Raw genomic sequence first — 15,273 nt, 5'->3', positions numbered from 1 at the left:
TTCAAGAAATGTGTATTGGGGATGTTTTCTGTGCATGCCTAGGACGGGCTGTGCGTACGTGGGTGCATGCGGGCGGGCGGGCGTGTGGTTTCGGAGGGGGTACTGTTATGGTCGCCATTATTTCAGTTATAATATAAAAGATTGACCATGTAACATAGAGGGAAGAAAATTTATTTTCTTAAGGTTTTGGGTTTAGTCCATGTGAGGTTGGGGACCAAAGGTCTCAGGGCATGTCGGCAAAAGGGAGAATACATGGGCTGCGCTCCTCATATTATGGAGGCCAAACCCAGGAAAAATGTTGGGGGGGGAGGAACCGTTTATATAATCCCAAGGCTGCACCCCCAGGGACCCACTCTCAGCCACACCTAACCAGCCCGGGCCACCACCTGGATTTATCTACCACCAGTATGACAACCCTCCTGGCTCAATTACACCAGCTCCAAGCATTGATAAATGAGCTCTCTTTTTTTTTTTTTATGGTACTGGGGATGGAACCCAGGGGCATTCTACCTCCAAGATACTCTCCCAGCTCTATTTTTTATTCTTTATTTTGAAACAGGGTCTCACTGAGTTGCAAAAGCCCTCACTGAGTAGCTGAGGCTGTCTGCAAACCACGATCCTCCTTTGTTAGCCTGGGACATTTTCTATGTAACTAGAACAGGCACCTGCCCAGGTCCTGCCTTTGGGCCCCTGTCATTTAGCCCGGAGGTGGCCAAGCCAAAGTAGTTCCAGCAGGAGCCTCTCCACCGGTCTCCCTGTGTTGGTCTGGCATCTCCTCCATCACAAAGCTCACCTTGCAAGCTGGCTGGTTGCTCCCTGCCTGTTAAGTCTCCATGCCCTCCTGGGTGCCCCGTTGCTTTTGGGGCCAGAGTCAGGACTTTTTTTGTGTGTATGTGTGGTACTGGGGATGGAACCCAGGGCCATTCTACCTCTGAGATACACTCCCAGCCCTATTTTTTATTCATTATTTTGAAACAGGGTCTCACTGAGTTGCAGAGGACCTCACTAAGTAGCTGAGGCTGTCTGTGAACCGCCATCCTCCTGTCTCAGCCTCCCTAATGCTGGGATTACAAGCGTGCGCCGCCACACTTGGCTGAATCAGGGCTTTCAAAGGCCTCAGAAGCGCTGCTGCTGGCCCGTCTGTCCAGCCTCACCTACACATGGGTCCCCTGTCCCTCCATGGCGGTCACACCAACCTCCAGGCAGGCATTCTCTCAGCCACACTTCTTTCCGACACTTACCTGTAGTGCTCCCGCTACACCTCTGGGCTCCCGCTGCCCTTCCTGCATTCCACAGGACAGCGCCCTGTAGTCATGTACCCTCCCTCACACCCTGATGGCCGCTGTGTCTGCAAAGCCTGGCCTCCAGGGTGCCCAGGCGCCACTCCAGGGTGCGGTTTCCTTTATCATTAACTCTGGATTAACCTCTGCCTCCCCGGGGGACCGTGAGCTCCCTGGAGGCAGGATGCTCGTCTGTCCGTCGTCGGTTCATAGGGTGACTACTGGCTCCCTTTGGCACACAGTAGCCACTCAGTAAATGTTCCTCAAAAGACGGAGTGGGTGCGTGTGAATTAAAGGGCCTATGTGCCCAGCCAGGGAAGAGGCCACTCAGCAGGGGAGCCTCCCCCAAAGGGCCGGCTTCCAACAGAAGGCCCTGAGTGGGATGGGGAGACTGGAGGCAGAAGACCACGGGAGATTGTACTCAAAGGGGCCCAGGCCAGATTTGCGTGGATATGGCCTCCTCATCAATTTATTAATGCACCAGACCAATGAGATTGAATCCCGGGGCCCCAGGAGGTGGCCAGATGGGGTGGAGAAACCCCATGCCTCGCTACGGGGTGGCGCTCTCTGGACCCTTCCCACCAGGTGCTCGCTCTCCTTATAGGATGGATGAGTGCACCCTGGAAAATGGACCTGCCCCCACCTGGACCTTCCCTTCCTAGCGTCCTCAGTGCAGCCATTACCATGCTGAGCTCTCTCCCCGGGGGTCCATTCCAGGGATGCTCGGCTGGCTCGGCGCCTGCCTCGTCCCCACTAGGTCTGTGCATCCAGGCCGCGCTGGGCCGCCTTCTGCCTTGGCACACGCGCTGTGTGCTCACCTGCACCCAGACTTCAAGCCATCATCTGCTCCAGCCGGGCTCGCCCCGGCCGGCTCTCCTGCAGCGCCCCCTGCCGGCCCGCGCGCGCTCTGCAGCTGCTCTGTCGCCGTCGCCATGGAGACCGACGCTGAGGCTCTGCGGCGCATCCTGGGGGCGCGCACACCGCAGAGACCCCCTGATTGAGCCGTTCCCAGGGTGATCCCCAGAGCCCTGAGCTCCATTCCGCCCCCACGAGGGCCCCAGACGTCCCAGCATGTCCAGCGAGCCGAGCGCACCCGGGACCTCACCCAGGACCCCTCGTCCTGGGACCCAGAAGTCGTCCGGCGCGGTGACCAAGAAGGGGGAACGCGGGGCCAAGGAGAAACCCGCCACCGTCCTGCCGCCGGTCGGCGAAGAGGAGCCCAAAAACCCTGGTAGGCCCCGGCTCTCGGCTCCCAGCTTGGCGATGTTTCGCTGGACTCGCTGGGCCCCATGGCACCTGCCGCCAGTGGCCCTTGGTGTTGCTGGGGGCTCCGGGCTGCCTGCGCCCGGCGGGGGCTCCCACCCCATCTTCCCTGCCGCACCCTGAAAAGAGCAGGGGTGTCGGGGAACCGGACGCCTTTGTCCGCAGAGCCATCATGGGACCCGGGGGGCTTGTCTGAATTAATGACACAGGAACGAGTTAATCTATCTTTCTTTCTTTCTTTCTTTCTTTCTTTCTTTCTTTCTTTCTTTCTTTCTCTCGTTCTTTCTTTCGCAGGTCTGGGGATAGAACACAGGGGCATTCGACCTCCGAACTGCACCCCCTGCCCTATTTTTTTTTATTTTGAAACAGGGTCTCACTAAGTTGCAGAGGTCCTTACTAAGTAGCTGAGGCTGTCCGCGAACCGGGATCTTTCCCTCTCAGCCTCTCGAATGCTGGGAGTACAAGTGTGTGCCACCACACCTGGCACAGAGTTAATATTTCTTATTTATTTATTTATTTATTTATTTATTTATTTATTTATTTATTTATTGGTGGTACTAGGGGTGGAACCCAGAGGCTTTCTACCTCTGAGCTAGACTCCCAGCCCTATTTTATACTTTATTTGGAAACAGGGTCTCACTAAGTTGCTGAGAGCCTCACTAAGTAGCTGAGGCTGGCTTCGAACCTGTGCGATCCTCCTGTCTCAGCCTCCCAAGCGCTAGAATTACAAGCGTGGGCCACCACGTCCGGCATGAGTTAATATTTCTAAAGCCTTTAGAAAAGCACTGCAGGCTGGGATATAGTTTGGTGGCAAAGTGCTTGCCTGGCCAGTGCACTGTCCTGGGTTCAATCCCCAGTCCAAGAAAAGACCCTTAAAAGCAAGCAAGCAAACAAGCAAGCAAGCAAGCAAGCAAGCAAGCAAGCAAGCAAGCTAGCTAGCTACCAGGCATGGTGGCGCATGCATATAATTCCAGCATTCCAGAGGCTAAGACAGGAGGATTGTGATTCCCAACAGCCTCAGCTACTGAGTGAGGCCCTTTGCAACTCAGTGAGACCCTGTTTCCTAAAAAGAATAAAAGATAGGGCTGAGGAGGGTAGCTTGGAGGTAGAATGGCCCTGGATTCAAACCAGTACTGCAAATAAATAAATAAGATTAAAAAATAGGGCTAGGGGTATAGCTCGGAGGTAGAATGCCCTTGGGTTCAATCTCCAGTACTCAAAACAAACAACAACAAAAAAGCTAGGAACACACACACACACACACACACACACACACACACACACTTGCCTGGAGTGATGGTTCACTTTTGTAATTCCATTACTTGGGAGGCAGAGCCAGGGGGATGGTGGGTTCCAAAACAAAGCCCTATTTTATTAATAGGGCTGGGGGAGCAGGGCATGGTGGCCCATGCTTGTAATCCCAGTATTCAAAAGGCTGAGACTGGAGGATCGCGGTTCACGGACAGCCTCAGCTACTTAGTGAGGTCCTTTGCAACTCATAGAGACCCTGTTTCTTTCTTTTTTTTTGGGGGGGGGTCTGGGGATGGAACCCTATTTTTCCTTTTTTTTCCCTTTATTTTGAAACCGGGTCTCACTGAGTCGCAGAGGGCCTCACTAAGTAGCTGAGGCTGTCCAGGAACCGCGATCCTCCAGTCTCAGCCTCCCGAATGCTGGGATTACAAGCCTGCGCCACCACGCCCGGCTGAGACCCTGTTTCAAAATAAAGAATAAAAAACAGGGCAGGGGTTGTAGCTCTGAGGTCGAATGCCCCTGGGTTCCATCCCCAGACCAGCAAAAAGAAAAAAAGGAAAGAAAAGAAAGAAAGACCAGGAAGGCAGCCTAGGCCTGAACCCAAAGAGTCCCAACAAGGAAGGGAGACAAGGGCAGAGGCTGAGGACTCCTGCCATCCCCACCTCTCAGCGAGTGGGAGCCGTGACCTGGGATGAGTGGAGGAGCCGCTCTAAAAGGCATCCCCAGCCGGATGTGGTGGGAGGCTGAGAGCAGGAGACGGGATCTCAAATTCAAGGCCAGCCTCAGCAATTTAGCGACACCCTTGACAACTTACCCAGACCCTCTTTCAAAAAGGAAGTGGCTTAGCCTGTCGTGGTGGCATAGGTTTGTAATCCCAGGACTTGGGAGGCTGAGACAGGAGGATCGTAGGCTTGAGGACAGCCTGAGCAAGTAGTGAGCCTCTCAGCAACCTAGAGAGACCCTGTTGCAAAGTAAAAATAAAATGGGGCTGGGGCCGTGACTCAGGGGTGGAATGCCTCTGAGTTCAATCCCCAGAACCATATAGAGCTCAGTGGTAGAGTGCCCCTGGTTCAATCCCTAGTACCACGCCCTTCGGTCCTCTTTCTGTTGCTCTTCCCCTGAAGTGTTTCCAGCGCTGGTGAGGACCAGCTCCGGGAGCCCCGACCTTGCGGGGCCAGGGCATGGGGCGTGGGAACGCGGACCTATTTGGGGGCCTGGGTCTCTGCTGCCCCCTGGCGGCGGCGACGGCTGAAGCCAGTGCGCGGGCCTCTGCTGCCCCCTGGCGGCGGCGGCGGGTTAAAGCTGGTGCGCAGGGCGCGTGTCTCTGCTGCCCCCTGGCGGCGGCGACGGCTGAAGCCAGTGCGCGTGTCTCTGCTGCCCCCTGGCGGCGGCGGCGGGCTGAGGCCGGTGCGCGGGGCGCTCTCCCTCGCAGAGGAGTACCAGTGCACGGGGATCCTGGAAACCGACTTCGCTGAGCTGTGCGCGCGCTCAGGCTACACGGACTTCCCCAAAGTGGTCACCCGGCCCCGCCCGCACCCAACCTTCGTATCCTCGGCCTCCATGTCGGAAAAGCCGACCCTAGGTGAGTGACAGTGGGTGGAGCTGCCTGGGTTCAAATCCGAGCATCCCTGCAGGGGCGCGCCTGGTCCCGGGTCCAGGTCCCCGCGCGGGCCGGGCCGTGCGCTCCCGCCTCGCCCCTGCCTTCTAGACGACCAGCGGCTGTCGGCGTCCTGCAGCCTCAACAGCCTGGAGAGCAAGTACGTGTTTTTCCGGCCCACCATCCAGGTGGAGCTGGAGCAAGAGGACAGCAGGGCGGTGAAGGAGCTCTACATCCGCGGTGAGCAGGGCGCCGGCGCCCCGTGCCCCCGTGCGCCCGCGCCAGGCCTGAGCGCATCTCTGCTCCCTCCGCAGGGTGGAGGGTTGAGAACCGCATCCTGGGCATCTTCTCCAAGTGCCTGCCCTCCCTCAGCCAGCTGCAAGCCATCAAGTGAGGCTCCTGGGTGTGGGGACAGCGAGGGGCGAGAGGGCCGGCTGGGAGGAGGCCCTCAGGGCTGGGGGCCACCTCCGGCTGTTTCTGTACCCTAGCTTCTGGAAGGTGGGGCTGACTGATAAGACCCTGGTGACCTTCATTGCGCTGCTGCCCCTGTGCTCCACCACGCTCAGGTCAGCCTCAAAGCCCGGGGCCTGGCTGGGTAGGTGGGTGGGAGCAGGTGAGTTTGGGTGCCCAGCTCCTGCAGAGCCGCGCTGGCATCCCCAGAGAAAATGGCTCAGCCGGTGCCTGGGCCCAGGGAGCTCCCACTGGTAAAGAAGCAAGCCTGGTTTCTGCCCACACTAGCCTTCACAAAGGCCAGCCTCCCTCCAGGGCCTTCTCCCCTCTCCTCTTCACTTCTACTGACCACCTACACCAAACGTGGAGGCCTTCTTCCTCTTCCCTGGCCCAACATCGGGGCTGGTAAGACAATTTTTTTTTTTTTCGGTTCTGTGAATGGAACCCAGGGGCATTCTACCTCTGAGCTACACCCCCAGCCCTATTTTTTATTCTTTACTTCGAAACAGGGTCTCACTGAGTTGCAAAGGGTCTCATAAGTAGTAGCTGAGGCTGTCTTCAAACCAGAATCCTCCTGTTTCACCCTCCCAAATGCTGGGATTACAAGCGTGTGCCACCATGCCCGGCTTTCTTTCTTTCATTCGTCATTCATTGATTCATTGATTCATTCATTTGTGGTGCTGGGAATTGAACTCAGGGGCAGTCTATCTCCAAGCTACACCCCAACCCTGTTTTGGTAGTACCGGGGATGGAACCCTTCTACCTCCAGGCTACACTCCCAGACCTATTTTTTTATGTTTTTATTTGGAAACAGGGTCTCTTAAGCCAGCGAGGATGGCTTTGAACCTGCGCGATTCTCCTGTCTCCGACTCCCAAGCACGGGAATTACAATTGTGCACCACCACGTCTAGCTCCCAGCCCTATTTTGTATTTGTATTTTGAATCAGGGTCTCAATAAGTTGATGAGGGTCTCCCTATTTGCTGAAGCTGGCCTCGAACCTGTGATCCTCCTGTCTCAGCTTCTCAAGTACTGGGATTACGGCCATGTACCACTGTGACCAGCTGGGGAATGTCTTCTTTACCCAGGCCCAGCACTCTGTGCAGAACACTATGAAACCCATCACAACAACTAGAAATTATTTGGCTAGCAGGAAAAGAACAATATGGATTCATTATGTAAGAATAAGTCAGCCGGGCATGGTGGCGCACGCTTGTAATCCCAGCATTTGGGAGGCTGAGGCAGGAGGATCATGGTTCGTGGGCAGCCTCAGCTACTCAGTGAGGCCCTCTGCAACTCAGTGAGACCCTGTTTCAAAATAAAGAATAAAAAATAGGGCAGGGGATGTAGCTTGGAGGTCGAATGTCCCTGGATTCTATCCCCAGACCTGCAAAAAATAAATAAAACTAAAAAAATATCCAGGAGTGGTGGCGCACACTGGTAATCCCTGCACCGATCTCTCCCATCCTCAGGAAAGTGTCCCTGGAGGGGAACCCGCTGCCACAGCAGTCATACCACAAGCTCATGGCACCGGACAGCACGTGAGCGGCCCCTCGCCCTCGTCCCCCTTTCTCTGAGCCTCTCCCTTTCTTTTCTCTTTCTTTCTTTCTTTCTTTCTTTCTTTCTTTCTTTCTTTCTTTTTTGCAGTACTGGGGGTGGAACCTAGGGGCTTTTCTACCTTTGGGCTATACTTCCAGACCTATTTTATACCTTATTTAGAAACAGGGTCTCACTAAGTTGTTGAGAGCCTCACTAAGTAGCTGAGGCTGGCTTCAAACCTGTGCAATCCTTCTGTCTCAGCCTTCCAAGCGGGGATTACAAGCATGTGCCATCACGCCGGCCTATTTTTTATTCTATATTTTGAAACGGGGTCTCACTGAGTTGCAGAGGGCCTCCTCACTAAGTAGCTGAGGCTGTCCACGAACCGTGATCCTCCTGTCTCAGCCTCCTGAATGCTGGGATTACAAGCGTGCACCACCACGCCCGGCTGCCTGCTTCCTCTTCTAAACTACGCCTCATCCCCACCCTTCCCTGATTCTCTGGCCTCTCCCCAGGGGTCCTCAGTCCCATCCTGTCCCCAGGCCTCCAGCCCCGTGTTCCCGTTGACCCTGTTCTTTCGCTGCCAGGATCGCTCACTTGTCCCTCCGGAACAACAATATCGACGACTATGGGGCGCAGCTCCTGGGCCAGGCGCTGTCCACCCTGCACAGCTGCAACCGGACCCTGGTCTCGCTGAACCTGGGATTCAACCACATTGGGGACGAGGGCGCGGGCCACATTGCAGACGTGAGTGCGGCTGCGGCGGGCGGGTGGGCGGGGAGGCGTCTGCGGGCTCACCTGTCCCTCCCTCACGCACCCCCAGGGCCTCCGGCTGAACCGCTCCCTGCTCTGGCTGTCCCTGGCCCACAACCGCATCCAGGACAAGGGCGCCCTGAAGCTGGCCGAGGTGGGTGTGCGGCCGGGCGGGCGGGAGCGGAGCCCACTGTCCTGCTGGAGGGCCTCTGACCGCCAGGGCACCTCCTGCCCCAGGTCCTGCGCCCCTTCGAGCTGACCCACACGGAGGTGGTGGAGCGCCGGCGCCTCCTGCTGGAGAAGGGCACGCAGGAGCGGCTGCGATCAGTAAGAAGCCTCCGGAGCCCAGTCACTTTGCAACAGCTGGACTCTAATCTCCATCCTCCTCTGCTGTGACTGTCTCTATCTCTGACTTTTTTTTTTTTTTTTTTGCAGTACTGGGGATGGGACCCAGAGGCATTCTACCTCAGAGCTACATTCCCAGCTCTATTGATTTTTTTCTTTTTTTTTGGGTGGTACTGGGGTTCCTGGAAACCCCTCTACCTCCAGGCTACACTCCCAGACCTATTTTATATTTTTATTTGGAAACAGGGTCTCTTAAGCCAATGAGGCTGGCTTTGAACCTGCACGATCCTCCTGTCTCCGCCTCCCAAGGGGGGATTACAAGTGTGTGCCACTACGCCCGGCTTGATTCTTTATTTTGAGACAGGGTCTCACTGAGTTGCAGTGGGCCTCATTAAGTAGCTGAGGCTGGCCGCAAACCATGATCGTCCCATCTCAGCCTCCCAAGTACCAAGTCCTGGGATTCCAAGCGTGCATGCCCGGCTCAGGATTGAGAAGATTGAATTAGCATTTAGCTCAGTGCCTGACACTTAGCTCAGTAAAGGCTACCGTTTTCCCTGATTTGAGGGCCTGAGCCCCCTCCTCACCCACCCATAGCTCTGCTCTTCCTGCCCACAGCTACTCAGCCCAGATGGGTCCTGTACAAGTGCTTTCGCACCAGGGCAGGGGGGTACGTGGCATCTGCCCCTCCTCATCCACCCTCGCTGAGGAGGGAGGCCCCTTTCTTCTCTCCCTTCTTCCATTTTTGAGCACAGCCCACCTCCTCGCGACTGATGGAGTCCAAGACGGAGCGTGGTGAGAAGACCCAGCTGATAGGAATGAGTACGATCGCACTGCAGGAAAAGCCGGAGAAGATGCAGACGATGAGGACCCCCAAGGGCCTGGGCAAGAAGAAGGAGAAGCCAGGGGTGGGTGGGCTGCGGACAGGGGCCCCCGGGCGGCAGGAGGAGCGGCCGTCTCCCGGGGAAGTGGGACTGCCAGCTCTCCTCTCACGTCCTCCCCAGGAAGTGGTCAAGAAGGAGGAGAAATCAGGGTCTGGGCAGTCACCCACACAAGGGACGCCTAAGAAAGAAGACACCACGAAGTCAAGCAAAGGGAGTAAGTCCGTGTCCCCCTGCCCCCCCCACCCCCGTGCCAGCCCTACCCCAGTGGAGGAGGGGAGCCTCCCGGCAAGGTGCAGGGATTCTTCCTGCATGGCTGGGGTGGCCGGGGTCACATTCCCTTCTCATAGCAAGAGGCAGAAGGTGCTCTAGGCAAAGACGCCATGGCTCGCTACCTGGGGCTGGGCCACCGTGGCCCTGGAGCCCGCCTGCCCGCCCGCTATCGCTGGGGAGCCTTCAGAGGGCTGCACGGTGCATTCTGGGTTCTCTTCTGGCCCCAGAGGTGACCATCCCCGAGCAGAAGCTGAGCAAGGGAAAAGGGACCAAGACGGGGAGCAAAGAGAAACGTAGCATCCTGCCGGAGTCAGAGGTGAGTGGCCGGCCCCAGCCGAGAGCTGCCCCACACCAGCATGGATGGCCTGGCGGTAGCTGCTTCTCTGGACTTTATCCTTCATTTTCCACCACACCCAAATGACTGGGGACTGCCAGTCAGTAAGAATAATGGGGCCAGTGCCCCCTCTCCCTTTCCTGGTCCTGGGGTAGTCCACATTTTGGGTCTGCCGTCCCCAACATCCCCAAGGGCTGTCAGCTCACCACTTCACTAGGGCTTTTTTTTTTTTTTTAGGTGCTGGGGATTTAATCCAGGGGGCATTCTACCTTCCAGCTACCCCCCCCAGCCCTATTTTTTTTATTTTTTATTCTGAAACAGGGTCTCACTAAGTTGCAAAGGACCTCACTAAGTAGTAGCTGAGGCTGTCCGCAGAACACCATCCTCTCGTCTCAGCCTCCCAAGTGCTAGGATTACAAGCCTGCGCCACCACGCCTGGCTTCACAGCCCTACCTTTTATATTTTATTTGGAAACAGGGTCTCACTAAGTTGCTGAGAGCCTCACTAAGTAGGTGAGGCTGGCTTCGAACCTGCGTGATCCTCCTGTCTCAGCTTCCCAAGCGTGGGGAATACAAGTGGGCACCACCATGCCCGTCTTCTCATTGTCTTGAGGGCCATCTCGCCCCAGCTCCCTCTGCGCCTGGATACCATGTGCTGTTTCACGCTGGGGGGGGGGCTTTTGCCTGGAATATATTCCCCTCACCTTCCTCCAAGGCTGTCCATAAGCTTCTAAATGCTAATTTAATCCTCTCACACTGCGGCTCACCAGCCTCCTCCATCAGGGGCCCCACACTGGCCCGGATGTCCCCCACCCGCCTCCTGTTGCCCCCCGAGCTCACTCCCATCAGCTGCCCCGTTGCGCGGCCTCCTGGTCTCACTGTCTGGCTCCCCACAGCAAGGAGTGTCTGGAGGGGGGGCTTCTTTACCTCTGTGCCCCCAGCAAGGACAGAGCCTGGACTAGAGCTGGCACTCAGAACAGGCAGCACCCCCTCCGCTGCAGCTAGTATTCTACCTCAGCAGCTGGTCGCTGAGACCACGGAGATGATCAACCCTCTGCTGGAGCCTGTGGAACACCGAGACGGGAAGGTTTTCCTGCCTGGGAACAAGGTCCTTTTGCACCTGAACCTCCTCCGTATGTGTGCCCACCTTGCAGCCCCGGGGCTGCTGGGCCCCGCCCCACTCCACGTGAGATAGGAGCCCAGACCTGGAGCTCACCCGGCTGCTGTCTCCCAGAGCCCAAGGAAGTTAGCTTAGGAGACTCAGGAGTCAGAGCAAAGCACTCATAGGAGACAAGGCTCTCACACAGGGGAGGGGCCTGAAAGGGACACCACCCTTGGTGCTCCATGGGTTCTGGCTGTGGCTGTCGCTACCTCCACCACCACTTTATTATTATTATTATTATTATTATTAATCAGTGGTCTTCTACCTCTGGGCTCTGGCCCAGACCTATTTTTTTTTTTTTTTTTAATTTGGAGACAGACTAATTACTGAAGCTGGCCTTGAACCTGTAATCTTCCCTTCTCAGCCGCCCCTAGCTGGGCTTATCAGTTTCACCAGGCCAGGGGTGGGGGAAGTGCAGCGTCAGGGAGGAGGCTTAAGACATTAAGAGACAGATGGAAAGCCTGGGCGTGGTGGCGCACGCTTGTAATGCCAGCTGAGACAGGAGGATCGCGGACAGCCTCAGCTACTGAGGCCCTGTGCAATTCAGTGAGACCCTGTTTCAAAATAAAGAATAAAAAATAGGGCTAGTGCTATAGCTCGGAGGTAGAATGCCCCTGGGTTCCATCCCCAGTATTGTAAAGTAAAAAAAAAAAAAAAAAGACAGATGGAGCTGGTCTGGCAGTACACACCTATAGTCCCAGTACATTTATTTCTTTATTTTTGTGGGTCTGAAGATGGAACTCAGGGGCATTTGACCTCCAAGCTAACACCCCCTGCCCTATTATTATTTTATTATTATTTTTTGCAGTACTGAGGATGGAACCCAGGGGTAGTCTACCTCCAAGCTACACCCCCAAAGGGCCTCACTGAGTAGCTGAGCCGGCCACAAACTGTGATCCTCTGGTCTCAGCTTCCCGAATGCTGGGATTACAAGAGTGCACCACCACTCCCAGCTGGTACTTGTGAGGCTGAGACAGGAGGCTCATGGGATCCAGAGCAGCCTCAGCAATTTAGCAAGACTCTGCAATTTAGTGAGACCTTGTTTCAAAATAAAGAATAAAAACTAGGGCTGGGGGTGCAGCTCAGGGGTAGAATGCCCCTGGGCTCCATCCCCCACCCCTGCACCACACATGGAGATGGAGGGCGGGGCGGGAGATGGTCTGACCTGCAGGCCATGGTGTTGAGCTGCCCTGTCCTCCCCCCACCAGGAAACCGCATCACGGAGGTGGGGCTGGAGGGGTTCCTCACCGCAGTGCAGTACCAGGTGCAGTTCTCTAAGGCCAGGAGTGCGTCCAAGGGCCCGGTGGGGCTGCTGTGGCTGTCCCTGGGGGTGAGTCCTGCCTCCGGTGCTGCTGCTGCAGGCAGCTCCTGCCTTCTGATTCCAAGGGAGGTCTGCAGTCCCCATCCTCGTTCTGACTTTTATACTGGGGATCGGACCCAGGGGCATTCTGCCTCCAAGCTACACCCCGTCCTTCTCATTTTGAAACTTGTTAAGTTGCCAAGGTTGGCCTCCTGTCACAGCATCCCAAATACTGAGATCACGGGTGTGCACCACCGCCCTTGCCCAATCCAGTTTTTGCGGTACTGGAGATGGGGCATTCTACCTCTGAGCTACACCCCTAGCCCTATTTTTTATTCTTTATTTTGAAACAGGGTCTCACTGAGTTGGCAAAGGGCTTAAGTAGCTGAGGCTGTCCTTGAACCATGATCCTCCTGTCTCAGTCTCCAGAATGCTGGGATGACAAGCGTGCGCCACCACGCCCGGCTCCTCCCAATCCTTAATCAGAGCTCAGCCTCTGCTCCTTTCTGCAGGATCCTAGTCGCTGCCTTTTCTGTGCTCCCCTGCCCCTAACCCCCCTGCCTCAGGGCTGCTTGTCCCAGGGCATGGTTTTCATTCCTGTCAGCCTTCCTTTTCCCCTTCCAGAAAAACTGCTTCGACCCGCAGTGCCCCACGTACTGCATGATCCAGGAGCTGATGCAGCCGCGGGACCCCATCAAGGCCAAGCTCAAGGAGGAGGAGGCCCCGGCCTTCCCCACCTAGCCAGTGTCCACACCTCCCTTCCTTCCTTCCTGGCTTCTGGTGGCCTCCCCAGGGAGACGCTGGACCAGTAACAAAGTCTATTGCTTTACTTTTCTGAGACTGTTTGGAACTTTGTCTGGGAAATACTTAGGACTGGGAGAGTCTGCTCCTGTTACATGGCGGGAAACGGCGGATGTGGTGGTCTGAGTGACTTCTCAGCCCCTCTGGCACCCGCCGGCCGGGCACTCTCCTGGGCTCAGGAAGTCACCCGCTGCCACTGTGTCCCCGAGGGCTCCAGCCGGGTCTGTACTCTGCCTTGGGTCTCAGGCAGAGGGTGGGGGTCATCACGCCACGCTTGGGGGTGGGCATCTTCCCAGGTCAGGGCTCCACTTGAGGAAATGTGTGAAGCCCTGGCTCCCTGGAGAGGCGCGGTCTCAACGCACAGCTCAGGACCCTGCTGCCTCAGAGCGCAGGCGCCCGGCAGGACCAAGGCTGCCCCACTCCCCTCACCAGCCCTCCTCCCAGCCGGGGGCAGCCTTCACCCTCACGGAGCCCTGCTGTGGGCACCCCCAGCGCATGTGGCCTGTCCAGGGACAAACTACCATTTCTTTGGCTCCAACACTGCACACATTAGGGGCTCCGTGGCAGCAGCCATCCCAGCTTCTGGTCACCCCACCCAAGTCCTGGAGCCTCTGTGGTCTCTTACACCCTCTGGGCCGCTAGTCTTGGTAACGTGGCATGTCTGCAGAGAGGATGGCGCTGGCCAGGCCCATGGCCCTCCTGCTCAGGTTTAATGACCAAGCCGAGGGCAGCATGGGCCCTGGGGCGCTGGGCTCGCCACGGCTCCTCTGCTCGCCAGGGTTGTCTGCCCCACCTGCCCGCCTGGTGGGCAGCATAGGGCGAGGCCTGGGCTGGGGCCTCGATTCCCTCGACCCCACCCCCCCAGTCTGATGGGGCGAGGCCTTGGCATCTTTAATCACAGTGGTCTGAAGGATCACACACACACCAGCACAGTGAAGAATATTTAACTTTTCTTAAAAAAACTCAACCATGAAGGAAGAAAATAAGAGTATACATTATCTTAACAGCAAAACAGTCATTTCCATGTCTGTATTTTATATATTATATATTTATATATGTATATATACACCTAGCACAGTGTGTATATCTGTTCGTTGGTGGGCGTGGAGGCGGCTGTGGTGATGGCCTTGCTGCGGTCCCTGGCCAGTCCTGGTGAACTCGGGGACTCCAGCATTCAGCTCCCCAACCCTGCGGCGGGGTGAGGTGGGAGGGTAAGAAGCCCCCCGCCCCACGTGCTGACCAGGGAGCTGAGCACCAGGCGTGAGGAGGGGCTCTGCAGGGGGCTGGGGCTGGAGGTCCTGCTGCCCACAGGACAGTCTGGCCGCGCCGCCTGCCTCTGCTACAGGTCTCGAGCCTGGAGCTGGGCCCCTCTCCCGCAGCCCTCCAGGGACAGAAATAAAGGTCATGTTATTTACAATAGCAGAGATGCACATACAATACATTACATATTTATAGGAAACCAAAGTGACAGGTGGAGGGGTGGGCGCCGCCCCATGGCCGAGGAGGGAAAGTGCACTCTTAGGCTGCCCGCCTCTGCCTCCTGACCTGCCCCGCAGAGGTGCAGCCAGCGTGCTCTGAGACCGCCCCCTTGGCGGGCCAGGCGGGGGTGCAGACCCGAGCTCGACTCCGATCCCAGCAGCCCAAGCAACATGCAGGTCCCCCGGCCCCAGCTGGCCCTTGCAGGGAGGGGCTGAGGTCCCCCACGGCAGCCCTGCCACTGCCCAGCTGAGGAGTGGGCAGGCGATGATCTGGTGTTTGCAGGGCTACAGTCCTGGGGACGTGGCTGCATCTGTGGCACTGTCCTCCAGGGGGGTGTCAGAGCCTGCGGGAGGACGGGGAGCGTGAGGGCCTGGACAGGCCGCGGTCACCTGTGTCTAGAAAGTCCTCAGGCTCGCCACGCCGCCTGCGCCACAGCACCCCTCCCTCCCTCCACAAGCCCCACCTGAAGGGTCACAGGACGCCACCACAGTGAAGGATATTTAGCTTTCCTTAAAAAACTTGCTGGGCATGGTGGTGGATATTTGTAATCCTAGCATCTTGGGAGGCTGAG

The 15,273-nt window shown here is 56.8% G+C and overlaps 2 protein-coding genes across 3 annotated transcripts in view; one reads left to right on the top strand and one right to left on the bottom strand.

Annotated features, from left to right (window-relative positions):
• Window positions 1-2,351: 2,351 nt before the first annotated feature.
• LRRC71 (leucine rich repeat containing 71) lies at window positions 2,352-13,163 on the top strand (the record flags this gene model as incomplete). 2 transcript variants are annotated; one of them, XM_080690682.1, is made up of 15 exons in its annotated part: window positions 2,352-2,511; window positions 5,227-5,376; window positions 5,503-5,631; window positions 5,706-5,781; window positions 5,880-5,957; window positions 7,312-7,380; window positions 7,966-8,125; window positions 8,202-8,285; window positions 8,369-8,458; window positions 9,229-9,381; window positions 9,478-9,571; window positions 9,855-9,943; window positions 10,982-11,093; window positions 12,331-12,452; window positions 13,047-13,163. In XM_080690682.1, 15 exons carry the CDS (start codon window positions 2,352-2,354, stop codon window positions 13,161-13,163), a joined length of 1,683 nt encoding a protein of 560 aa, XP_080546808.1. The 2 variants fall into 2 exon arrangements, with proteins under 2 accessions (XP_080546808.1, XP_080546807.1); XM_080690681.1 differs by having other exon boundaries at window positions 10,979-11,093.
• A 1,823-nt stretch (window positions 13,164-14,986) lies between these two features.
• ARHGEF11 (Rho guanine nucleotide exchange factor 11) overlaps window positions 14,987-15,273 on the bottom strand; it is a gene marked incomplete at both ends in the record, with an annotated part of 100,208 nt that continues 99,921 nt past the window's right edge. Inside the window, one exon of the mRNA XM_080692756.1 lies at window positions 14,987-15,045. Within this exon, the coding sequence (XP_080548882.1) occupies window positions 14,987-15,045 (59 nt within the window). The remainder of the gene's footprint in view (window positions 15,046-15,273) is intronic.

Source organism: Muscardinus avellanarius (genome assembly GCF_963383645.1).
Source record: "Muscardinus avellanarius genome assembly, chromosome: 3".
In the NCBI taxonomy this organism is placed as follows: domain Eukaryota; kingdom Metazoa; phylum Chordata; class Mammalia; order Rodentia; family Gliridae; genus Muscardinus; species Muscardinus avellanarius.
Note: the sequence above shows the minus strand (reverse complement) of the source record. Positions and strands in the feature narration are given on the sequence as shown.